This window comes from Musca domestica, unplaced genomic scaffold (genome assembly GCF_030504385.1).
Source record: "Musca domestica strain aabys unplaced genomic scaffold, Musca_domestica.polishedcontigs.V.1.1 31, whole genome shotgun sequence".
Taxonomy (NCBI): Eukaryota; Metazoa; Arthropoda; class Insecta; order Diptera; family Muscidae; genus Musca; species Musca domestica.
In genome coordinates, this window is record NW_026712309.1 from 5533963 (window position 1) to 5561755 (window position 27793).

At 36.0% G+C, this 27793-nt stretch overlaps 1 protein-coding gene across 1 annotated transcript; it reads left to right on the plus strand.

The window, feature by feature from the left end:
- Nucleotides 1–27534, plus strand: LOC101889176 (pro-resilin). Its single transcript, XM_059125063.1, has 5 exons — nucleotides 1–1235; nucleotides 5289–5832; nucleotides 21352–22223; nucleotides 23763–23897; nucleotides 26540–27534. The coding sequence occupies exons 1-5, from the start codon at nucleotides 165–167 to the stop codon at nucleotides 27386–27388; spliced, it is 3471 nt and encodes a 1156-aa protein (XP_058981046.1). The 5' UTR covers nucleotides 1–164; the 3' UTR covers nucleotides 27389–27534.
- Nucleotides 27535–27793: the final 259 nt, after the last annotated feature.

The window sequence follows — 27793 nt, forward strand, 5'->3', positions numbered from 1 at the left end:
TTTTGTAGAGAGAAAAGAACAAGAGGTTCGAACCGCAGGCGATCCAAAAAACAAAAGTTCTCGTATTTTTTTGAGAACAGGATTATTTTTGTAATCCTGAACCGAGGAGTTCACATAGTCCGTTAATTAGGTCGAGCAATAAGAACGAGAAACAAGAAAGTGCAATGTGGAAGTTGGTGTGTGTGACATTGGCGATAACAACGGTTTTGGCGAGGCCAGAGCCACCCGTGAACTCTTATTTACCACCTTCGAGTAGTTATGGAGCACCCGGTGCTGGTGGTTCCAGTGGTTCTCCCTTGGCACCTTCGGATTCTTATGGGGCACCAGGTTTAGGTGGTGGTGCCGGAGGATCCGGTCAAGCTCCTTCATCTTCCTATGGTGCTCCAGGTTTGGGTGGTGGCAATGGTGGGGCACCTTCCTCCTCATATGGTGCTCCTGGCTTAGGCGGTGGATCAAATGGCAATGGTGGTGGCGGTTCTGGTAGTAGACCCTCATCAAGTTATGGTGCCCCCGGTGCAGGTGGAGGTTCCAATGGCAACGGCAACGGTGGTGGTAGACCTTCTTCAAGTTATGGTGCTCCCGGTGCTGGTGGCGGTTCTAATGGCAATGGATTTGGAACTCCCTCTTCCAGTTATGGAGCACCAGGCGGCGGTAATGGTGGTGGTCGTCCCTCCACTTCATATGGAGCTCCTGGAGCTGGTGGTTCCAATGGCAATGGTAACGGTGGTGGCAGACCTTCATCCACCTATGGCGCTCCTGGTGCTGGTGGTTCTAATGGAAATGGCAATGGCAACGGTGGTGGCAGACCTTCATCTACCTATGGAGCTCCTGGTGCTGGTGGTTCTAATGGCAATGGAAACGGTGGTGGCAGACCCTCATCCACCTATGGCGCTCCTGGTGCTGGTGGTTCTAATGGCAATGGCAACGGTGGTGGCAGACCTTCATCCACCTATGGAGCTCCTGGTGCTGGTGGATCTAATGGCAATGGCAACGGCGGTGGCAGACCATCAGATAGTTACGGCCCTCCTGCTTCGGGTAATGGAGGTCGCAATGGTGGCGGTGCTGGTCGTGGAGGTCAACCTAATCAGGAATATTTGCCACCCAATCAAGGTGGAGGTCGCAATGGAGGTAATGGTGGCGGTAGCAATGGTGGCGGTGATAATGGCTACGATTACTCTCAGAATGGCGGAGGAAGTGGCAGCGGCGGCGGCGGCGGCGGTGACGATGGAAGCAATGTAAGTAAACAATTAACAAAACAAACGAAACAAGCTTATGGTCAAAGGTACAAAACAACAAGGTTCAACACCAAACTTGAGGATATTGAATTCTTTGATTCCGATTTCAAAAATTATACTCCCACATGAAAACAAAACAAAACATGAAAGACAACACACGTTGCACAGGACATAACTTACATCACAAAAATGTACAACTTGTTTTCTGTATCTCTCTGTCTCTCCTCCTCCTGCTAACAAACACAATCTTAATTCACAAACAACCACTTGGGCTACCGGAACAGAAACGCCATCAGTCACCTACAGACAAACAATTTAGCTTCCACATGTGCTTATTGCTCTGCTTTTTCTACTCCTTTTCAAACTCTGCCTTCATCCGTTATGCTTTGATTTGATCCATTTTATAGGAACCGGCTAAATACGAATTTAGCTATCAAGTCGAAGATGCTCCAAGTGGTTTATCGTTTGGCCATTCGGAAATGCGTGATGGCGATTTCACAACTGGTCAATATAATGTCCTATTGCCCGATGGAAGAAAACAAGTAAGAAGATGAAAACCAAAAAATTCGAAATAGTTAAAATTGCAATTTCTATGGTAGAAAATAGTCTCAAGTAGTTTGCATATGGTAACACCTTGAAATATTTATTTCAGTTCTCAAAAAAAAAAAACATCTAAAAATTTAAAGTTATATAGCAAAGACCGTCATTTCCAAGCAAAGACGCAAGGGGGAAAAAGCATATATGAAGCGCTTGGTCGAGTAAAAACATAACATTATTGCCAGCTTCTCATTGGCTGATGTGACCACATAGTTTTGCGATCAAAAACACCCCATTGATGGAATAATCAAATGTTTCCCTTTTTAAAAAGGCACAATCAATTCAACAAAATTTAGATTCTATTGTCATCTGATAGTGTTTTAAAATTGCTTGAATATGCGATAGATATATACTTTGTTAACTTTCGTAATACATATTTCTCTTCCCCAATTGTCCACCAAAAAGGTTTCAAATTTAACAGATCCACATCATTTCCTTGGAACTAAATACAGTATTTTCCACAGACTATCTTAAAAATTCTTCATACCCTGAAACTATTAGTTTCAAATAAAGTAAATTCTTTTAATTTTCAAAAAACACAAAAAAACCGTATAAGCTTGTAAAGACGCAGCTAAGTTCGGCTGGCCCTAATCCATCTACCATTTGGAATCTAAAACAAGTAAAAAGGCTGTAAGTTCATTGAATACCCTCCACCATTTGAAACGAATTTGACAATTTTCAAAAAATAAAATCCGTTAACAATTCTATTAAAATCTTAAAAATACCGAATGTAGCCGTTATACGACGACGTGGACCTGGACAATATTCAAATGCGAAACTTGAAAAAATCAGTGAATAATTTAGCTAAAATCATCAAAATACCGAATATAGGGAGGTACTATTATATGGGGCTATTCCAAAACGTGGACCTGTACAGACAATTTTCTGTCATAGACTGTAATATCCATTACGAACTATAGATACCAAATTTGAAACAATTCCGGTGAATAATGTCACTAAAATCATCGAAATACCGAATATTGAGAGGTACCGTTATATGAGGGTTATACGAAGACGTGGACCTATACAGACAATTTTCTGTCATAGGCTGTACCATCCATTGCGAACGTATAAGCCTATTTTAAATACCAAAAGCCCTGCAGACATAGTATACATTTAAGTAAAATTTTATCAACCTACTTTATTTCGTTCGGAAGCTAAAGGGATTTCCACAGACGGATAGAAGGGCAGACGGACGGACATTGCTAAATCGACATAGAATTTTATGCTGATCAAGATATATATACATTGTGCGGTCTAAAATGTATATTTCTAGGTATTATAACAAAAATGGAATGGAAAACTTATTATACCTTCCATACTAAGATGGAGGGTATAAAAATACGAATATCAAATGCTACAGTTATATGGGTCTACACGAAAACGTGAACCTTTTCAGTCAATTATTTGCAAGAGAAGGTGGTGCCGATTACGAACTCCAAACGCCCAGTTAAGGATAATTCTTTTGAAAAAATGAAGCTAAAATCATCAAAATAGTGAATATTGGGAGGTACCGTCATATGGGAGCTAACGAGGTCGTGAATTTGTGTATGCATTTTTTAGCCAATGCGAACTCTAAATTCCAAATACGAAATAATTCTGGTGAAAAGTAGAACCTGAATTGTCCAAATACAATATAAAGGGACGTACAGTTATAATGGAGATATACGAAATGTGATCGACACTTTGGTATTTTTGAAGTGCCAACCTTGCTTTCCAAAATAATCCAGACACAATAGTTCAACGGGTTGTGCGCTGGAAATGAAGCGAGGATCCTCATTTTGTAACCATATTTGGCTCGTGCTGAGTCCTGTTGAAATGTCCAAGGTCTGCGGCCAAAATGTTTGCATGCTCAACCTCCAGAATAATTTCGCTATAATGTTCGGCATTTATTCTGATGCCACGGTCTATTAATACGAGCGGAGAGCGAGCATCGGCTGTTATGGCGGCCCACACCATCTCCACCATCTTTGGCAAGTAAATACGAACATTTTGTATGTTTACAAACTGCTGGACAGCGAATGTTTTCTCATCGGAGAAATCCAAATTCGGCAGTTCACCACTTTCGGCCAAGCGAAGCAACTCTTTAGCACTTTTGAGTGTATTTTCTTTCTGTTGCGGTGTAAGTACTTGCACTTGTTGGAATTTCAATTGCTTTACCCCGAGCTCATTTTTCAATATTTACCGAATGGAATATTGCGATATATTCAGCTCATGAGCCATTTTTCGACCACTGCGACTCGGGTTTCGATCAAGTCGCTTCTTTACTTTTCGAACCATTTCTGATGATGTTGCTGTTTTCTTCCATCCACTTCCTTGACGTCGGACTACGCTACCAGTATCACGGTAACGAGCGATGGTACGAGACACAAAAGATTTATTCACATTTAAATGCTGGAGTGCTCTAACGATAGCCACTTGTGGTTTTCCAGCCAAATATAAAGAAATCACACTATCACCTTTGAAATCCATCAGGAATAACTTTTTTTTCTGGAAAATTCTCATCAAAATACTTTTGTACACTTATAAACAGTATAATGAGCTGTCACTGGAATAATTTTAACAGCTGTCGGACGAGTGGCTTAGAAATGACAGCAGTCTGAAGTTGGTTGCAGTTTTTTCATCTTTCCCTGTATATAATAGTTATATATAATAACACATGCCCTGAATGTTTTAGAAGCTGTTTCCGTGGTGAGAAGAAGTTACGAGGTAGTATACTGTCTCCTGGGTTTCCCAGTCTACATTCATGCTTCCTAGGTTTGATGTCCATTCAAGTATTCAAATTAATTTCCTGTGTTTTTAAAGATAGAACATTTTTGTATTGGAAAATTGTCAACATATACCTAAGTGTTGCACATGGATATTTTGGCTGCAGTCTCAAGTCGTTAAGATCAGATTTTTACAGAAATTTATATCGTAGACATTGTTGATATAAGTCGAAAATTAGCAATCGAAGAAAGGTGGGGATCCACTATTTGCAATGGTGCAGTTTACGCAGTGGTGCTTACATCCCATGAGAAATATATAATATTTTTCGAGTCATTTGTTATATTCTTGGTACATTCCATATGAAAATATAATTCACAGTATGTATCGTAAAGGTAAATCGGTTATCATATATACATAATACATAAATATTTTAACATCCCTACAGTTCTGGAACAGATCAAGTCTTTAGCGGAATATAGGGACAAATCGTGCAAGTTTACTGCGTGCGTTTTCGAAACTTTCCGATATAAATATACATTTTTTCTTTACATTTTTTGGAATTCAAATCCAATTTAAATTTGGAATTTGAAAAATTCCCATATGTTTTAAAGATTATAATCGTTTTTAAATCAAAATGTATAAATATTTTTCCTTCACTTCAATTCTGAATATTTCATACAATGTATTTGAAATTAATAACAACAAATTGTTCGTAATTAACATTTTTCCTAATTTTTCTCCATCCAGATCGTTGAGTATGAAGCAGATCAAGAAGGTTATCGTCCCCAGATTCGTTATGAGGGTGAGGCCAATCAAGATGGTCAGGGTGGTGCTGGCGGGGCTGATGGCTATGATTATGAACAGAATGGTAGTGGTAGCGGCGGTGGTGGTGCTGGAAGTGGTAATGGCGGCGGTCAAGACTTGGGTGCTGATGGTTATTCTAGCGGTCGTCCCGGAGGCAACGGCAATGGTAATGGCTATTCCAACGGCGGTGGTCAAGGAGGTGGCCAAGAATTAGGATCTAATGGTTATTCAAGCGGTGCTCCCAATGGTAATGGTGGACGTAATGGCGGTAATGGACAAAATAATAACGGCCAAGGTTACAGCAGCGGCCGTCCCAACGGAAATGGTGGAGGACGTAATGGCGGCAATGGAGGTGGTGGCTATCGCAATGGTAATGGTGGTGGAAACGGTGGTTCCAACGGCAATAATGGCTATAACTACGAACAACAAGGTTCAAACGGCTTTGGTGCCGGTGGTCAAAATGGCGACAATGACGGCAGTGGTTATCGTTACTAAACTACAAAATTTAGCCCGGATCGATAACGTCACAACGCAATGTTTATGGACTATGATTTTCAATCAAACGGAATATTTGAACAGATTAGGATAATTATTTGTCAAATAAGGCTATTCCACTAGACTATTATGACTATTATGATGATAATCTAGTATAATGTTTTTTTTTTTTTAATATAAACTATTTATACGATAAGTTTACAAATATTTAAAAGTAACGAATGTGGCATAATATCGAAAAGAGAACTCATCTACCTTAAACAACCACAAATTGTATATTCCCATAACCATTTATCTATTTCCTCTAACCTTTTTATAGGAAATTTTCATTACACTTCTGCTTCGTAAATGTCCCATTTTCCTAAGGAACTCCAAAAAAAGAAATGATAAAAATTTCATCCACTCATGCAAATATCATCATAGATTTAAATGCACATCCATCCATTCACAAATATTATTGCTGTAAGTCTATGACATGTGTTATAAGTGTTTTTTTAGAGGAATGAATGAATACGTCGTAAAAGATACGAACAAAATGACAATAAAAATATATATTAAAGTAAGTTAAAAGTATTTTCACTTCTACTCAGAACTTGTCCAATATGACACATCTCCATTTAAAAACTAATTTCATGCACTGCCGTACATAAATAGATTTGCAATACTTGGACGCTTTTGGGAATAAAAACAGCAAGAGTATCTTAAAACCTATACGCACACACATAATGGTCTCATATCCATTAGGGTTATGGCATTTATGCAACCTCATATCCCTGTAACATAGTGTAAAAACTAGATACAATCTTAAACTTTAGGTGATTCAATAAAAAAATCTCATGCACAAAATGATTTTGTTATTGTTATTTATGAAAATTTTTAAAAATTTTTTGGAGTCACAGATATATAACAAAATGATTTTGTTATTGTTATTCATGAAAATTTTTTGGAGTCACAGATATATAACTGAACACTATCTTAAATCACATAATGTAACATCACATGGAGCCATCAAACACACATGGAAGTTCAAAAAACACTTTTTCATTGGAGAGAATGAATCTCATTGAGAGGTTGTCCTTATTACGACAGAAGTTGTATCAACTTTCTTTCAAAAGAGAATATCAGGTGTGACAGTTTCATGGGGTTATACGAAAACGTGGACTTTTGCAGTCAATTATCTGCCAGAGAAGTTGGTACCGTTTACGAACTCCAAATACCAAGTTTAAAATAATTCTGTTGAAAAATGGTGCTAAAATCATCAAAATACCGATTATTGCGAAGTGCCGTTATATGGAAGCTAACGATTACGTGAATTTGTGTCCAATTTTTAGTAGTGCCCACTGCGAACTCTTAATTCCAAATACGAAATAATTCTGGTGAAAAGTGTAGCTAAAATTGTCTAAATATAGGGAGAGGTGGACTTATATAGTAAATTTTCTCTCACAGAAGGTAGCTAGAAGCTATTACAAACTCCGAATTTGAACAATTCCGATGAAATCTGTGGCACAAATCATCAAAATACCAGATATCTGTATCATTTATATACAGTTCACTGCAAGGTTGTTTCCTACATACTGGGAACATCTTATCTGAATATATATATATATAAAACTCCCAAAGAAAACCTTATATCTCTGTATAGTTGCATGGGGCCCATACCAGAACCCATAAAGCCTATTTTAATTACCAAACTTCCTGCAGGTCACATCTAAAGGTGAGAATACCTAAAATGATTATTTGACTGGCTTAAGTCATTGGCTGGCTTCTTCGGAAAAGAACAAAGCGGCATATACTCGAACTTAGTTTACCTAAAACTCCTTTGTTTCTATACGAAGAAACCAGGCAGTCATAAAAGCCTTTTATGTACTCCCACCTTAAGTATAATTTCATTAACATACTTTATTTTCTTCGGAAGGTAGGATGGTTTCCATAGACAGACAGTCGAACGGATATCGCTAAATCGACATAATGGGGTCTAAATATATATTTCAAAGTGTTAACAAATTTAGTATACCCTTCATAGGATATGAAAATTGCAATATTCTACTCAAAGTGAGATTATTCTGCTGAAATCAGGATACAACCCACTTTGTATGATGTAGAGCTTGAAATTTGGCACAAGTGTGGGTATTATGTATAGGATGGTTGGTATTGATAATGATATATATCGGTCCACATTTTCGTAGAGCCCCCATATACCGGTACCTCCCGATATTCAGAACATAGTGTATGTAGGTATATATACACCCGCATACACGAAGGGTTTGTCCTTCGGATTTATTCATTTCATAGCAAATGCCAAGCGTGTAGGAAACTGTAATCTTTTAAATTTGAGTGCAATTATTGCATTTGAGGTAGCAACATTCTTCCCCGTAATAATCGTATCCTCAATTAAAGTGTTGTGTAGTTTTTTGCTGTTAGCCTAATACCATTGCAAAGGCGTTAAGGGTCAATGCTTCTTAATAAAATCACATCCCAATCTGAACCGATTTCAATGTAGTTTGATAAAATTTACTTTTACACCAAATTCCGTCACACCTTCCATATTTCATTTATATGGGACCTATATTCAAATCTGCACCGATTTCAATTTAATTTGGCTAACAGATTTTTTACACACATTCCAAATTTCATTGAAATGTTTCCCAGCGTGTTTAATGCACCAAATATATTAAATCGACCGAAAGTATACATGAGAACTATATCCAAATCTGAATCGATTTCAATATAATTTGACAATTTTATTTCTGTTCCAAATTCCGTTACACATTCCAAATTTGGAGACTGTATCCGTATATATCTCCAGTTCCAAGTGAAATTTCAAAAATGTATATAGCCTTTGTTACTTTCAGGCGATATTATATAGTACTAGCTGGCCCGGTCCGCGCTGCCGGCCCGTACTTTTAGTCTTTAATGCGTATTTTTTAAAGGATAATAAATCACAGATCTGACTTATGTAAGCGGCACAATTTTCATTATAAATAATGACTCCATGACTAAATAGAAATTAATTTTTTACAGAATGTTGTCAGAATAGTCAAAAGAAAAAAAAAAAAAATACTCTTTTGGGCATAATTTTTTTGTCATTTAAATTGTGCGATGGAGATCCAATAAAGTCCACATTTTTCATAGTAGTGTAATTCAATGACGATTAAAGAAATGTTCGGTCTCGTGTTACTTTCTAATTTCGTATTTTTTCATGTTTCTGCCACAATTTCCGACTGAATAAGTCGCAGATTGACATTTCGGGGTTTATTTCATATAGACGTACATCCCAAATCTACGTTCCCAACCAATATTCTCTTGGGGTTACAAATTCAATAGAATACCAAATTTTCTTTTGTGACCACACATTGGTTGGGAAAGTGGACTTCGGGGTATACTAACGAGAGGACTATACTTAAATAAATGCATATGTGGATAATTATCTGTAAGATGATTTTCTACCTCAGGTTTTTTTACCCAATGTAGCCTCAAGACTATGATGGTCCCTTTTCCGAAAAATAAAAATTTTATGAGAAGAGGTTTTCTTCCCCCTTAGAAACAAAGATGTCAAATAAGGGCCAAAAAATGGAAAAAGTGGCCAAGACCCCGAAAATACCTTAAATCATATGATGGTGATACTAAAACGTGATAATTTCTTGCAAGGATGTTTTTTTTTTAAATTATCAACATAAGGCAAAATTAGTTCGAAAAATATGGTTAAAATGTAGAATATTTCAAGTATATCGGATTGTTCCGTTATCGGGGGTTATGATCCATATCATGACCTGCCAAAGCGATTAAAGGTATCTTGAATGTTTGGAAAAAATTTCTGGAAAGAATTCGCTCTACTATTTTGCGTCCTTTATAGTCGGTATTTCACGGATTGCAGTCCCAATGTATTTTGCATTTTGAGTTCTCATTGGACGAATTATTGTCATATGAAAGAAACAGGTCCACTTTTTGAAGTGAACCCCATAACGCTTTTTCGGTCATTTTTGTTTGTATAAATGTGTTTGCATCTTCCAGCTGAAGGTCCTGGAGTTAAAAGCTAGATGCCAATTTTATACATGAAAGATCGCCATTTGACATCGTATTACACACTCATTTCATATTTAATATTATTCATCCAGAATTGAAAACAATAAGAAATGTATACTTCAATATAGAGAAAAGAAAGGATTGAATTATTTTGAAATTCGATTTCATTGAAAAGTTTTCGATTTTTCCCGATTTTAGAATTTTCATATCTTATTCTCTTCTGAAATGATATTATTCGTATTACCCAATAAATACATAAAAACTATAAATAACAGTTTTATCCGTTGTCGCTTTATACTACCCAAAAAAACTGCACATCATATTAGAATTCCAAAAAAAAAACACTACAAATGTACATTCGAAAATAGTAAGTCAAAATGGAAAAAAATCATGCAAAATAAAACATTACTATTGTACATTTTAAAAGTCAAAATGTTCAAAATTTCACATTTTTACGCGGTTGGATAGAAAGCCAGCAGTATCCCGTGTAATAATTCTCAAACCGATATCTTCATTAATTTGGCAAATATAAGGATTTTAGATAAATCAAAATAGTGGGCGTAAAAGTAGGCGTGGTCAATATTTTTTTCTTTAAAAACCTAACTCGGGGTATGACAAATGTTTGTACAAAAAATTATTCAAATCGGTTCACCCGTTCTCAACTGATTCCGTTACCAACGAACAACAATTGATTTTTATATATATAGATAATTAGAAATTTTCAGGAAAATCTGTGTAGCGGTTTTCGCGTCCATAAATTACATACAAACATTTTCCTCTTTAATATATATAGATGTTTTCTTTAGCTGGTAGTGGAGGTTCGATTGCAGTTCGGTCTGAACGAACTTAATGTTTTTAGTTGTACAAATTTAAATTTGATTGATCTTCAAAATTGCTAAGATGATTGTGTTTCATGTTTCCAATGAATGGCGCTGACGAAGTGTTCACATCTTCAAATTTCCGTTATGGAATGATGTCGTAAACATATCTTACATTTTACGAAGGAAAGCCACTTTGTGGTCCACACATTGGTTAAAATAAGTTCCTTTAATTGATTGTAGTAAGCGGTACGTGATTGAGTTGTTCCTCTGCAGAGTTTGGTAATTGTGTCCCTTCAGCGCAAATACCTATATTGACAACGCTTCTTGTGATTTCAATTGGTGTAACAAACCGTCGAAACGGTGTCACATCCAAGATCCTCATTGATATCATTTAGTTTCCGTCTTTAAGTTGTATTACTGCAGGAATTGGATAGAGTGCTATGGAAAACCGCTGGATACGAAAACATCGGAGGATCATTTTTAAGTGTAGAGGTTTTAAAAACGACGTTGCCTGGAATCCCCTAGAAAGTTAAAGTAAGAGGCTGCAATAAAGGTTAAATAATAAACAAGAAAAATTAAAAAAAACCGAATAAATTTATAATAACCTACACCACTATGACTATTAAGTAGAGTTACGTGCAGCAAATGAACATTCATATTGGCAATTTAGGTATTAATTGCGTATTAAGGCTTTAGAGCGGTTTAAATTTGAAATAAGTTAAAACGACCCTATAAAAGCTATAATTTAATCGAATTTACTCAATTTGACTGAGGTAAAGTTATGTTATTTCGAACTAAATATCGTTACTATGGAGTGCATGTTATGACTTTTTTTCGTTCGTTCCCACGCCTCTCACACCCGCCCCTGCCGATAGATAAGATGCCGTAAAATGAGTTTGGAGAGTTAAGAACAAAAACATGAAACAATTAATGAATACTCATTAAACAAACATAAAATTACATATGTACAATATAGTTCTTTATTGTATTTAATGGATTACTTAAGCAAATAGTGTTAAACAAACTGTTATAAATAACACAAAGTGACCTCATAGGGTTGTTAAGCTCATAGTTAGTTCTCGCAAACGATAATTTTAAGGGTTCGAAATTACGAGTTCTGCTAGAAGGAACATTATGGTATATTTCACCTATAAGAAATGGAAAATCAATGAGACCACGTACTAGTTTAATGATAAATAGTGTTCTTAACATAAAACGTCTTCTTTCAAGTGATGGAAGGTCAATTAACAATAACCTACTCTCATAAGGAGGAAGAGGTTCGGAAACGTTCCAGTTTAAACCACGTAAAGCGAAAATTAAAAACTGAATTTGTACTGATTCAATTTTATCAGAGTAAAATTTATAAAATGGACTCCACAATATACAGCCATATTCTAATACTGGACGCACCAAGCTAACAAATAATCTTTTAGTTACGTAAGGATCATCAAATTCTTTAGACCAGCGCTTGATGAATCCTTTTAAAGATTTCGCTTTATTAACGCAAGAACCAATATGCAAATGAAACCGAAGCTTAGGATCTAATATTACGCCCAAATCAACGAAAGAATCAACATTATCCAATTTGTGGGAGCCAATAAAATAATTAGATAATAAAGGTTGGGATCGAAAGAAAGACAACTTTTTGCATTTTTTTAGATTAAGGGTCATACCATTTGCACTACACCAGTTTACGAGTGAGTATAAATCATATTGTAAAGAGATTTGATCGCTAAGTGAATTTGTGTGAAGAAAAAGCTTCACATCATCAGCGTACATTAAAATTTTGGAAAAACGAACTACGTTTGGAAGGTCATTTAGGTAAAGAACAAACAGTAATGGGCCCAGGTGACTTCCCTGGGGTACACCTGATGAAACAATGATATTCTTCAAAGAGACATTATTAAAAATAACTCTTTGTGTACGATTATATAAGTAGGAGGATGTCCAGTTTAAAAGTGATGTTGGGAAACCCATTAAGTCTAGTTTATGAAGCAAGAGCTTATGAACTACCGTATCGAAAGCTTTGCTAAAATCAGTGTAAATAACACCAGTCTGTTGCTTATTCACAAAACCTTTTTGAACATGACAAACAAATTCTAATAGATTAGTAATTGTAGATCAACCTTTCATGAAACCGTGTTGACAAGGTGAAACTATGCTTTTTATGTAGTGTAATATTCTTCGTGATACCAAAAGTTCGAAGAGTTTAGGAATGGCGCTTAATTTAGCTATACACCTATAATTATTGATGACACTCCTATTTCCTGATTTATGCAGGGAAATAACAAAGCTCGATTGCCAAAAGCATGGGAAATATCCTTTAGATAGGGAGAAATTAAAAACTTTAGTGAGAGGTACAGAAATTTCACTAGCGCAAGATTTTAAAATGTACGTTGGAACGCCGTCAGGGCCTGGAGAGAATGAGGAGCGTAGTGTTCTTGACCCATAGAAAACTTCGTCATCTGTCAGGATAATACGGGGAAAATGATTTAATTTCTCAATATTGTAGCTGTAAGAACCATTAAAAGTATTCTGGGTATAAGAAGATTGAAAAAACTCAGCAAATAAATTAGCAATCACTAAGTTGTCAGAAGATTCACTACTGCCAAGTTTCATACTACTGGGAAATTTATGTGTCTTCCTTTTGGAATTTACAAATTTAAAAAAGTTTTTGGGTTTATGTAGCAGGTTTTGTTTCATTTTTATTAAATATTGGGAATAACATTTGCAGTTTTCAGAGTTGTATCTACTCCTTGCGGAATAATACTTTGAATAGTTCAGTGCAGTATTCGGCATTTTAAATTTTTTGAATAATCTGCCTTTCAAATTACGTAAACCTCTCAGTGAAGGGGTAAATCAAGCAGACCCTGATCTAAATTTTGTTTTGCTATAGGTACAGAACTAGATAATGCAAAATTAAATTGCTCATAAAATTTTGAGACACATAAGTCAATGTCATCACTTAGATGCCATATAGTGTTAGATAAAATAGAGCGCAGTTTAATAAGGTTTGTTTTCCCAAAGTTACGCCTATCAATAGAAGCATTAACAGAATTATAATTCAGGGAAGCGTTTCTTGATTCGAGGTTTATCGAAAGTGTAGGGTGATAACTGTCTTCAGGGAGTACATAGGGAGAGCATCTAGAAATCGAAATATTCACTGAAGACGAAAAAATTAAATCTGACAACCTGTCTTTAACATTTAATACATGGTTTAATTGGTACAGACAAAGCTCAAATATCTTATCCCAAAAGTTATCAAAACCTGTTGGCTAAGTCAGAGGTATGTAATCTAGAATATTGTCACCTGAGGTCCAAGATACCCAAGGAAGGTTAAAATCCCCTAAACAAATTAATGCAGAATTATTATTATTAAGACACCTTTGCAAATAAATCTGCATGGTTAAGATAAATTTCAAGTTCAGAATTAGTTGAAATATATGAACAAGTTAAGAAAATAGTATTACCAATGATATTTAATTTTGCGCAAATAAATTCGATATTAGGATCCGCTGAGACATCAATCATTTCTGAAGGAATCGAGTTATGAACTGCTTTTAGAACTCCACCACCTTTTTTCGATAATCTATCTTTTCTGTAGACTTAATAATTATCAGAGAATAACTCAGTGTCCAGGACATCAGGTTTTAACCACGTTTCAGTGAAAGCAATTATTTTATATTCAGAAAAGAAACTTTTATGGAAAACATCTCTAAGCTTAGTGTTTAATCCTCTTACATTTTGATAAAGAATCGGACAGACGTCATTTAGTTTTTTGGCGCAGTTACGATGTTTACAGACTTATCTACATTGGAGCGTTCTCTAAAAACAAATTCTTTTACCAATATATCATCGGGCTAAAACGAACTACTAACAACAGTATTAAAAAGTCTATTAGGAACTGTTATTTTAAACGACGAAATGTCGCGCTCCTGAGACGAGTTAAATTTAAAGATGTTTAAATCATTGTCGCTTACGTCACGTAACTTAGATTTCATATAATTACGGATATTAACGATAGAAGTTTCAGGATGAAGTCTGGATATAAAAACTGTTTTGCGACGTGCGATAACAACAAGCTGATTAGAAGTTGATGGATCATCAACATTTACAGCAGCCGAAGGGTTTGGAGGAGCTTGCACCACAATTGCAGGTGGGTTAGAAAATGCTCTTTTGGAAGTCGTACAATTCGAGATTGAGGTTGAAGCGTTGGAAGTAACATCCGAGTCTTTACGATTATCATGAGAAACTAATTTATTACTATTAGGAGGAGGATTTGGCGAAATCGTAAAGTAATTAAATTAATTTAATTTAAAAGTACTTAAATTAAGGTAATTAAATTATCGAGACTTAAATTGTTTGTTTCGATATTATTAACAACACTTGAAGCTTTTTTTCCTCTTTGGAGAACCATCAGATAATTCAAACCTGTTAACCAATTTTTCAATTTTTTCAAAATTTTTAAAGGTTAAATTAAAACTTTTTTTAACTTATCGATTTCAGCCTTAGTTTCTTTAAAAAGGCAATGATCAACTTGAAGATCTCTACAATACAAATCTGAATCTCGGCAAAAAAATAATATTTCTGAGCTATACTTGATATATTTTTCCAAATATCATTGTTACGGAGTGCATGTTACGGCTGTGGAGGACAAAAATAATAAATGGGAAGAACAATATATTTAGGAGCTATAGTTCTATCTGCAACGATTTCTATTGACCTACTTGTTTCTAGGCTCAAGTTGTTCGTTTGTGCCAAATTCCATCCCATTCGGACGGATGGTGTACAATGGATCGAAAATTGGACAAGATATATTTGGGAGCTATATCTAAATTTAGATCGATTATCTCCAATTTCAATAGGGTTCATTCTTAGGCTAAACAAAATATTTATATGTTTGTTTTCTCTTTCGAGACGAGCTTATTGATCTGAAATTTGCAGTGAAAAGGAAAGCCAGATAGACACTATCACACACTCACCACTATGCGACGCGTTTCGCCGTTGGTTAAGCGGCTCATCAGGCATATTTGGTGTGGATGATGGCTTACAAGGGCCGTTCTCTGGAAAGTAGTATATATTTCGAACTTATTGCAAATTAGCATATGCGAATTATACACTAGAAACTCTCCAGGTTCGACTCAAGTTCTATTGGCAGATCTTTTTCACAGCAAAGTTTTGTTTTTGTAAATATTTTTGAATAACTTCATTTCGTTTGGGCAATAAATGCGACCTGTACTTTGTTTACAAAAATATGTAGACAAAGGCCGGAGATGAATACATCGCCTCAGAATGTATTTCTATGTAGATCATCAAAAGGAACATCGCTTCCTTGTCTATGTTACAAACAAATGCACAAAGACATGATATCCTGCACCACAGTTTAGTGTAGGGTGTAATTATAGTTTGCAACTGAAGTCAATCTAACAATTCGTTAAAGATTTCAGTCAAAGTAAAAAAGCAGTAAGTTCGGCCGGGCCGAACTTTGAATACCCTCCACCATTTAGAACGAATTTGAAAATTTTCAAAAAAGATAACATTCGCCAAAAAATTCTGTTAACATTTCAAATCAAACAATTTCGGTGAGTATTGTACCTAAAATCGTCAAAATACCGAATATAAGGAGGTACTGATATATGGGGCCTATACGAAGACCTGGACCTGCATAGTCAATTTTCAGTCATTACGAACTCTAAATACGTAGAGTTCGTAGTTCCCATTACGAACTCTAAATACCTAATTTGAAATTACTACGGTGAATAATGTCGCTAAAATAATCAAAATCCCGAATATTGGGAGGTACCGTTATATGGGGGCTATACGAAGACGTGGACTTGCACAGATAATTTTTTGTCTCAGGCTGTAGTATTCATTTCGAACTTCAAATGCCAAATTTGAAACAATTTCGGTGAATAATGTCGCTAAAATCATAAAAATACCGGATATTGGGAGGAACCGTTATATGGGGGCTATATGAAAACGTGGACCTACATGGACCATTTACGAACTTAATCTGCCTACTGGCAAAATAAACATGTATGCAAAAAAAAAATCGTTCGAAAGATATCCGTGATTACAACAGACAGACAGACGGACATGGCTAAATCGATAAAATGAATATACCCTCCATAGTATGAATATGAATATACCCTCCATATTATTAAAATTGGCATTTGACATACCCTTAAGACGACTGGTATTCAAATTTACATAGGTGCTATAAATTGATACCGGTCGATTTTAGTTATGTTGAAGATCCTAGATAAATTTCTTAACCGAATCCGTTCTAATTTAGTTTTTTTTTAGCTACCAATGAGTAGAATAAAAGTAAAAATATATGGATTATGTTTTTACATTTTCTCTAACCCCAAGGTAGCCTAAAAACACATTTCTAACCAAATCAATTGGAAAATGTATGTCAAGACTCTCGAAATAAGTAATATCAGGAGGTGACTCTATATGGATGCTACTCCAAAACATTAACCATTAATCTTGAAAATTTTCTACGATGATTTTCAATTTTCTACCTCGTGAGAAACCAAAATGCCAAATAAGGGCCAAATAAATTGAAAAATGTGGCCAATACCACAAAAATAGCAGAAATCAGGGGATACCTTCATATGAGGGTTATATCAAATCGTATAATTTTTAAAAAACTCAAATTACCAAAATTTGCCCAAATTAGTTTCAAATATACGACTAAAATATATAAAAAATACTTTAAATCGAAATATAACCTTATATGGGGACTGTACCAAAACATAGAGCGACATGACCCTTTTTTTCTACAAATGATTATACATGTGACCCTTAGTACTGTATCAAATATAAAACTCTATCGTAAATTTTGCGAAGCATTGTGAAGTATTTGATAGTTAAGATATATAAAATGGGCCCTAAAAGTGTGGCCTAAGAACCCAAAATCCTTTTGGATTTTTTTCTGCTGACCGAATACTATCCAATCAGAAATTTCCAACACCAGTATTGGCTGTTGCACAGTAATATAATAATTACTCACCATGGCGCATAATCTCCAGATTTAAGGTATCTTTATGGGTCAGGAAGAAGGATTCATTTCTTACTAAATTTTCAATTCGCTCTTCTATTTCGTATAGTCCGCATATTGAAGCGACTCTTCATATTTAGTATTTCATTGATTGCAGTCCCAATGAATTTTGCATTTTGAGTCATCATTTTGCAAATGAAAGGAGTAGATTCAAGTTTTGATATGAATCCCATGTTTGTTTGAATTTGTTCGCAACTTTTAGCTGAACCGCCTTGTAGGTCCTGGAGATGGAAAGCTAGACGGCAATTCTGGTCAGAAAAATCAGCATTTAACATCGTATTCACACTAATTTAACTTTCTTCATCTTTCATTCGGAATTCAAAACAATAACGAATGTAAGCTTCATGACAAATTGAAAAAAAACTACGAAAAATTAAAAAAATATATATCCCAAAAAATCTTTTATTCACATTTTTACTGGCGTATCTTTACTTGTCTTTTTTGGATGTTGTCATTTTCTACCAAAAGTCCATTCCGAAACCGCGTGAATTATCAAAATCAGGTGTTAAACTTTTGAGCTAAATGAAGTGAGTGGATTAAGGAATAACTAGGCAGGGTCGTGTTTTGAATTCATTAAATCGTGTTAAGATTAAATAAACTATTGTTGAAATTATCCCAATGGCTTCTGCACAATAAATGAGATAGAGGGTAGATAGAATGGAAACGAAGAAGTGATACAAATGCCTAGCAATTTTCATTCAATCGTCATAAATACTGTGTTCTTTAATGAAATAATTTGAAAAAAAAAATCAGAAATCAAGGTCAATGTCAATGATCTTAAACCATAAAAACCAGCAACTTGTTAGATTGGCTGCAGGTGCAAGCCAAAATTTTTAACACTTTAAATATGGACCAGCGGCCTGAGTCGGCTAGCTTGAAGATATGCTCTTGTTTTCAAAATCGACTGATGAGTTCTATCTGGCTTCCGGTATACGAAAAGTAGCTTTTGAAGTAATTGCTGTACTTAAATAAAAATGCGTAGAGTTTGTTAATTTTTTACCCTACCCCACACAGTGATAAGGGTATTATGTCTTTATGCATTTGTTTGTAACTTGAAAAAGGAAGCGAGATAGATCCATAGATCCTTTTGAGGATCTTCATAGAATCACTTTCTGAGTTGATTTTTGCATGTCATTCCGTCTACCCATGTATTTTTTTTTTTTTTTTTGAGCAAAATGCAGTTCGCATTTTTTATACGATTGAGATGAAAATTTCCAAACAATATTTGTTTGGCCCAAGGACGAATCCTAATAAAATTTGCGGGAATCGATTCAACTTTAAATATAGCTCCCACATGCATCTTCAACCGATATCGGGTTAATTGTGCACCAAATGACCAATATCAGTCCCAATGACCTAAATCCGTCCGAATTCAGTATTGAAGCAAGTACATCAAATTTGCAAAAAATCGGTTCAGATTTAGCTATTGCTCCCATGTATATTTTTCATCCGATTTGGTGTTTTAAGTCCCTCACGTGCATAATATGCAACCCACAAGAATAATATTTTGTTCTAGATAGCGTATGGAGCTCAAAAATACATCAATCAAATTTTATCGCGATCGGATCAGATTAGTATATAGCTCCCATATATATCTTTATCCGATATCTGGTTCATTGTGCACCAAATGACTAATATCAGCTCAAATGAACTGGATTTTGACACTTCCGACGAAATTCAGCCTAAAAGCAAGTGCTCCAAATTGTAGTGAAAATCTGTTCAGATATAGCTATAGCTCCCTCACATGCGTAATATGCAATCCACAACAACGATAATTGATACCGGGCATCAGATACTGCTCTAAAATACCTCTGCCAAATTTTATCGAGATCGTTTCAGATTTTTATATGGCTTCAATATACATCTTCATCCGGTTATTGCTCACCATATATGTAATATCAGTCCAATTTGAATAGATTTTTTCATATTCAACCAAATTTTACCATTTGGTGAAAGTCGGCCAGTATCTATTGCTCCAATAAATAGTCTTTTAATATAATTCTTATCGAAGTCATATCATGCACTATACCGTTATATTATTTGGTTCATAGTTGGTATGATCTACTTACATAAATTCCCAATATAAACTTTTTTGTTACGGTTCTACTAAATACGCATAGACTTTTGACCCTTCCTTACTGGGAAAATCGGTTATCTTAAATCTTTAATATTCTTGCAGTTCTGGAACAGGCCATACATTAGGAGTACTTTTGCGGAGGTGTGTAAGGAATGTAAAACTCGTGAACACATTAGCGGAACAAGAAGCTATTTTTATTAAGAATTCGGTCTGACTTACTTTTCGAGGTGTAACTTCTGTACGTTGCCAGAATATGTTTTCATGGCTAACTTCAAACGAAATTTTCAGCTAATCTGTTTAAGTTTATCCAGTAAAAATATAAAAAAAAATAAAAAAATTGGATTACAAAAGAAGTAAATCTAGCGCAAATTCAGGAGCAAAGAGAAACCATAAAATGCATTTTATTCTTTGTTTTTTTTTTTTACCATAATAAATTGAAGTTTAATTCCGCTATTAGCTTATGTCGTTGTTAATTTTCCCCACTTATGTTAAACATTCCTTTCGACCCTTGTCCATTACAAATAAGCAAATAGTCATTCATTAGCAACTACTTTTCCCTAACCAAATATATTCCAAATTTTATGCAATTTCAACAAAAGATGTGCACACTTTAAGGGACAAGACAAATAACGAATTGCGGGTTACAACGATATCTACTGTGCATATGTATGCATGGAGTTTTTTTTTTCTACTCAAAATTTTACAAGCCAAATTTTTTCCAATTTCCGCCAAGAATGCTCATTATTGGCGGAGAGATCCCTTCAACTAATTTCATGCCAAAGGAAGAAATAGTTAATCGTTGCCGTCGTTGTTGCATGTGGGACGTATGGAGGCTAACATGATACACGAATGGTGATGGTTCTTCTGTCTGTCCGTCTGCCTGACTGCTGTCGCTCTAAACGAATCTAAGGTGAAAGAATTGTCAAATACATGACTGTGGCAACCAAAAATCTGCCAACACCAAAATTGCCGAATAACAACGCTAACAAATGCATGATTCGACAACAAGGCAGGCAGCCAGCCTGCCAGCCAGCCATCCTCTCGCTTTTGACAAAAGACTATTAAGACGGGTAGTAAGGTCGTCGCAACTATGATGAGCATGTTTGTTCGGTGCTTAGGACAGACAACCCAGTTGGTAAGTGTTGCATGATAGCCCACATTGCAGTGGCAGTGGTAACGGTGGCTTCGGAGTCGGGTCGGAGTCAGTGATTTTCCAATGTGTAGCACTTCACTGTGAGCCACTTCGGATTACCTTCGAAGGCAGACTAAAGATGTTTTCCTATAAAAGTTGCTGCATTTTGAGATGAGACCATCAGTAACGGTTTAGATTTCCATTACATCGTCGGTCTAGAGCAGAGATAAGAGTTGTTAATCTGGAAAGGAAATCATAGTGTCATCGCAGACGAACTCCAGTTGGCATAAGAATAGAAAAGCTTGAGCCAAATCAGTTGTTGCAATCAGGATTATTTATAATCCTGTGAGATTTTTTTTGAAATAATCGAATTGAAGCTAGTTAGGTTTGAGTTGAATCTGAAATAGATAAGACAATGTTGAAATTACTGTGTGCGGCGTTTGTGATAACAGCAGTTCTGGCGAGGCCAGAACCACCAGTTAACTCATATCTGCCACCATCGAGTAGTTATGGGGCACCTGGTCTAGGTGGCTCATCGGGTTCTGGCCAAGGACCTTCTTCTTCATATGGGGCACCTGGTTCGGGTGGTAATGGCGGCGGCAACGGTGGTGGTGGAGGTGCGGGTAGACCTTCATCCTCGTATGGTGCTCCTGGATTTGGTGGTGGTTCCAATGGCAATGGAGGTGGCAGTGGAAGACCTTCCTCCTCGTATGGTGCTCCTGGTTTTGGAAGTGGTTCTAATGGCAATGGTGGGGGTGCTGGTAGACCTTCATCTTCGTATGGTGCTCCTGGCTTTGGAAGTGGTTCTAATGGCAATGGTGGTGGTGCTGGAAGACCTTCATCTTCGTATGGTGCTCCTGGTTTTGGAAGTGGTTCTAATGGTAATGGCGGCGGTGCTGGTAGACCTTCATCTTCTTACGGTGCTCCTGGTGCCGGTGGAAATGGTGGTTCAGGCAGACCTTCATCAACCTATGGAGCTCCTGGTGCCGGTGGCAATGGTTTCGGTTCTCCTTCATCCAGTTATGGCGCTCCAGGCTCAGGCGGTTCTAGTCCATCATCTACTTATGGTGCCCCAGGTTTCGGAAGTGGTAGTAACGGTGCTGGTGGTGGTGGTCGCGGAGGCGGTAATGATGGTTATGATTATTCGCAAGGCGGTGCTGGTGGTGGTCAAGGAGGCTCCGGTGGATACAACGATGATGGAAACAATGTAAGTAACCGTAATCAAGTACTAACCAAATTTCTTGCTTCCCAACAAGGCTCGCCAGCAGAATAATTGGGTATAGTGTCTAAAAACATTATTTTGTTATTCTGCTGTAAAATACAAAGCACCATAAATCGCACCCTTCCCCAAATGAATACCATTCGTAAATATCACAACAGTCACTGGAGCTCTTATTTTGCTGAACTTAAAAAAAACAACACGCTTCTACTAAATGCTTTCAAAAAAATAATAACTGCCAAAATATATTCATATTCTTGATATACCCTCACCTTGAGTGGGTAAACATGTTATTAGGAATTTTCAAGTGACAGTTCTAAATTGGAAACGAATATTAGAGAAGAGAGATACGTTCAAATTCTTACATATAAAATAGATTATAAAATAGATTTTCTTTTTTGTTATTCGCGAAACTAACTTCACAATAGTTTGTAGATTTTTTGTCAAATTATCAGCTGAAAAGACTTGGAATATTTATCATATGGCCTGAAAATATCAAAAAATATTGTGTAATTGGTAATAGGTATATTTAAATCGACTTTCGATTGATCAATTAATCGTTTTTTGTTATTGAAAAGTCGAAGTCGACTTTTGCCTGTGGTGAGAGTAAAATTTTTGTAATCGATATTCGATTTTGAGGTCATAGATTGTTGGTCGTCGACAAAGAGTATACAACGATTCACGTGTTTTTTGTTTTAATTTTATATTCTTGTAACAAAATCCGCCAATAAGTTTCAAATTCGATCTTATCGTCTGTTTGGCAATCCTATAACTCAAAGACCAATAATGCAAATCGATTTTAGCCCAAGTTGGCTTAAAAAGTCAAAGAAGTCCAAAATACTAAAATTCGGCTTTTGTTTTTGACTTCGTATCCCCAGTTAGAATTTTTCCAAGTGACAGAGTGTTTCCTAAGTCTAAAAGTCCTTTGAGACTGTTCGTATATATGTGTATTGTTTTAAATAATACAAAAGACGATTTGAAATTCAGTTTAACATAAATTCATATTTTTTTTATCAATTTTTAGATAAAACAATATTTCCTTCCATATAAAATCTAATTTTGTATCCAATATTCCATTCATGTTTTGTGGTTTTCCTCAATCGAAGAAAACAATTATATCAGGCTTGTATCATATATAGTTATATAGTTATGTCAGCCGTTTTTTGCTTGGGCGCCATAAAGCTAAAATAAGTAATATTATTTTAATGGATGCTAGACGTTATGGGACAATTCAAAGGCCTAAGTTGTGAATCACAACATGCATTAAACTTAAATTATTCTTTGGGTTTAATAAAAGTATTAGCTAGAAAAGGATATATTAAAATTGTAGCCCTTAAGCTGCTATAAAAGACGAAAATGATGAGGAGTGTCAGAACCACACATAAATTCCAATGGTGACCGATTTCAATTTGAAATTTCAAAATCAGCCAATGAAATAAGCCATACAGCAGTTTTTTTATGTGACCCTCCTTTAAGAATTGATAATACGAAAATAAATCAAGAGTAAGGGTATATCTCCGCAACTAAATCCTTTTAATTTGCTTTCCAATCTCGTCAATGTCTTTCGTTTGATCCATTTTATAGGAACCAGCTAAGTATGAGTTTAGCTATCAAGTTGAAGATGCTCCAAGTGGCTTATCGTTTGGTCATTCGGAAATGCGCGATGGTGATTTGGCTACAGGCCAATATAATGTCCTATTGCCTGACGGAAGAAAACAAGTAAGAAATATAAAATATTTAAAATGGGATAATATGGGTTGGATGTTTGAAGATTCCGATATTTCTATATCGGTCTCTCTTAGGTTTGGTTCCTTAAAAAAATGAAACTTAAAATAGTGTAAATCCGAGATATATTTTTGTAAGCAGAATTTATCGATTCATCGAAAACGAGCTAAATAGCTATTATCTGAGCTAAGGAAGCTAAGGAAGTCAATTGCACTCTAAAGGAGCAAGTACATAAAAAGCTTGAAGTCATGGCTAGGCATATTAATGTCAAATTATAAAGGAAAACGACGGCAGGATTTTAGTGCGGCTCTGTAATTCCTTTATGAAATGTCACAAAATATGCCCAGCCATGACTTCAAGCTTCTTATGTACTTGCGCCCTACGGCTAAGGCTAATTTCAATAGGTGCTGGCTTTTAAACCCAGAGTGAGTTAAAAGAACAATGTTGGCAATGTAATTTGAATACTCTGAGCTTAAGGTACTGAGTATTTTTCTGTCGGAGAAGTTGTCATAAAGGAATATTATATATGAACAAATATATATGTTTATACCCTCCACCATTCTATGGAGGGATATTAACTTTTTCATTCCGTTTGTAACTCCTCGAAATAATTATAATATATCCCACAAAGGTTCACGTTTTTGTATATTCCCCATATAACGGTACCTCCTGATATTCGATATTTTCATGATTTTAGCGACAGTATCTACCGGAATTATTTCAAATTTCATATTTGAAGTTTGTAATGGGTACTTTAGCCTACGAAAAACATTTTTGTATGCAAGTTCAAGTTTTCGTATAGCCCCTATATAACGCTAAAATCGCTATTTTAATGATTTTATTGACTTTATATATAGTAATGGATACTACAACCTATGACAGAAAATTGTCCGTACAGGTCCACGTTTTGGTATAGCCCATTAGTACCTCATTATATTCGGTATTTTGATGGTTTTAGCTACATTATTCACCGACAATTATTTCAGATCATTAAGCTCGTCTCGAAAGAGAAAAAACAAACACATAAATTATTTTTCTAGTTTCGCATTTGAATATTGAGATGGCTTATGCCAAATTCGTTCCAAATGGTGGAGGGAATCCAAAGTTCGGCCCGGGCGAACTTACAGCTTTTTTACGTGTTTCAATTGCCCTTTAAAAACTTCAGATTAAGGCCAAACTCGGTTTCAGTTCTCCTTTTTTCAACAGACATCCTTATGTGTCCACCTGTCAACAATTCTTGAATATATTTTTGGTCGATTACCCAATATTTTGTAAAAAAAAAAATGTTACAAAGCAGTGTTCGATAAGTCAAAAATCCCGTAACTGAGAGTCCCTTAACAGTTAAGAGAGCAATTTTGAGAGTCGAGTTAGTTCGAGTTTATAAACTCTTACTGAGAACATTTTCTCTGCAATAATTATCCTGTATCATGTGAAAATGTTTAACAATTTCAGGCAATTATTTTAATTATTTTTCAGATAGTAAACATTCAACACTGTATTATACCATTATATAACAACTTTTATACCCTCCACCATACATACTATAGAGGATATATTAACTTTGTCATTTCGTTTGTAATTCCTCGAAATACTCATGTCAGACCCAACAAAGTATATATATTCTTGATCAGCGTAAAATTCTAAGTCGTATTAGCGGTGTCCGTCTGTCTACTATCTTCCGAACGAATTGAGATAGAAAAGTAAAATTTTGCACACATGTTTATTTTGCCAGTAGGCAGGTTAAGTTCGTTAATGGGTCATATAGGTCCAGAAAACAGACAAGTGTCTATACAAGTCTACGTCTTCGTATAGCCCCCATATAACGGCACCTTTTATTGATTTTAGCGACATTATTCACCGGAATTGTTTAAAATTTGGTATTTGAAGTTTGTAATGGGAACAACATAGTATACCCATTACCTTCCTATATTCGGTATTTTGACGATTTTAGGTACAATAGTCACAGAAATTGTTTGAGATGTCGTGCTTGAAGTTCGTAATGGATGCTACAGCCTGTGACAGATAATTGCCTATACTGGTCAAGGTCTTCGTATAGCTCCGATATAACGGTATCTCCCTATATACGGTATTTTGATGATTTTAGCTACATTATTCACCGTTTATTTCAACTTTCGAATTTAAATATGGTTATGGCTTATGAAAACAATGCTTATGTAGGTCCACGTCGTATAGATCCCTATATAGCTTACTGCTTTTTAACTTGTTCATTATAGAAATTGCAAAACTGATTTAATTTTCTAGAAATTTTAAACGTACGAACAACTGCAACTGAGTGTTGCAATATTTAAGAGAGAGAGAGAGAGAGAGAGAGAGAGAGAGAGAGAGAGAGGGTGAAATTCTCACAATAAAAGTTACTGAGTATTTTTTAACTGTGAGAGCTATCTTAAACACCTAATGTCTTCAGGACTCCAATGAATTTTCTTTAAATAATTCCAGAATCTGCAAGAATCTACTAGTTTAATAATTTTCTCCGAAATCATAAAGAGAAATCGATTATCGTAGCAAAAACTTTTTCGTTCTTGCAGTTCTGAAACAGACCAAAAGTTAAATTATATTTAATTGTTGTTATTTTCTTCTGATCTAGGAATTAATGTAAATATTTTCTTTCCCAACAGATTGTTGAATACGAAGCCGACCAAGGCGGTTATCGTCCACAAATTCGTTATGAAGGCGAAGCTGGTCAAGGATCTGGTGGTTTTGGTGGTGGTGCTGGCGGCGCTGATGGTGGCTATGCATACGAGCAAAATGGCGCTGGTGGCGGTTCTGGTTCTGGTGGTTACAGCGGAGGACAAGATTTGGGAGCAAATGGTTACTCCAGCGGTCGCCCCGGTGGTAATGGTGGTTATTCTAATGGCCAGGACTTGGGTTCTAATGGATATTCGAGTGGTGCACCAAATGGTCAAGGCAGACGTAATGGCGGTGGTGGTGGCGGTAATGGTGGAGGTTACAGTAACGGTCAAAATTTGGGAGCTAAAGGCTATTCCAGTGGTCGTCCTGGGAGCAATGGCAACGGTAATGGAGGATATTCCAATGGCAATGGAGGCGGTGGCCGATCAGGTGGTAATGGAGGCCAGAATTTGGGTGCCAATGGTTATAGCAGTGGCAGACCAAATGGACAAAATTTGGGTGGTAATGGCTATAGCAATGGCAGGCCTGGAGGTCAAGATCTAGGTGCAAATGGTTATTCAAGTGGCCGACCAAATGGCAATGGAGGTGGCCGCAATGGAGGCGGTAACGGTAGCGGTGGTGGCCAATTTAACAATGGCCAAGGCTATAGCAGTGGTCGCCCCAATGGTAATGGAGGAGGTGGTCGCAATGGTGGTTCTGGTGGCTATCGCAATGGTAATGGTGGCCGCAATGGAGGCGGCTCTAATGGTGGCTACAATTATGAGCAGCAAGGCTCAAATGGTTTTGGGGCTGGTGGACGTAATGGCGAGAACGACGGCAGTGGTTATCGCTACTAATACCACCGACATCCAACTCTCGACACGATGACGTTTTCGGCAATGTTTGGATAACGATTTAGACAGAAACGAATAATTTGAATAATTTAGTTGAAACGACTTTCAATCAAGGCTATTTTCACTAGTTCTACTCCGAGATAAGAATCGATTATTTTAAGTTTTGTAATAATTTAATTTTTACGCAGAATATTTACAACGTTCTACTTTTAAGCTATCAAGTCTGTGTTAAAGGTTTTCTACATACATACGTTTTCATCGCTCATCGATTTTCATTTTTCCACTAATCTATAACTGTCATGCTTCATATTTTTTTGTTATAGAAAATGTCCTTGTCCAAAGGACTCAAAAAAAATCAGAAAAACTAAAGCGCTCTTCATAATAGAATGTACAACAAAATGCATTTTT

What these genes read in the sequence shown, in the direction of transcription:
- LOC101889176 (XM_059125063.1), top strand. Translation starts at nt 165, where the DNA reads ATGTGGAAGTTGGTGTGTGTGACATTGGCGATAACAACGGTTTTGGCG. An exon ending in CAATGACGGCAGTGGTTATC is followed by an intron (nt 5,833 to 21,351) that starts GTTACTAAACTA and finishes GTTAGGTTTGAG; the next exon opens with TTGAATCTGAAATAGATAAG. An exon ending in CTTCCCAACAAGGCTCGCCA is followed by an intron (nt 22,224 to 23,762) that starts GCAGAATAATTG and finishes TCCATTTTATAG; the next exon opens with GAACCAGCTAAGTATGAGTT.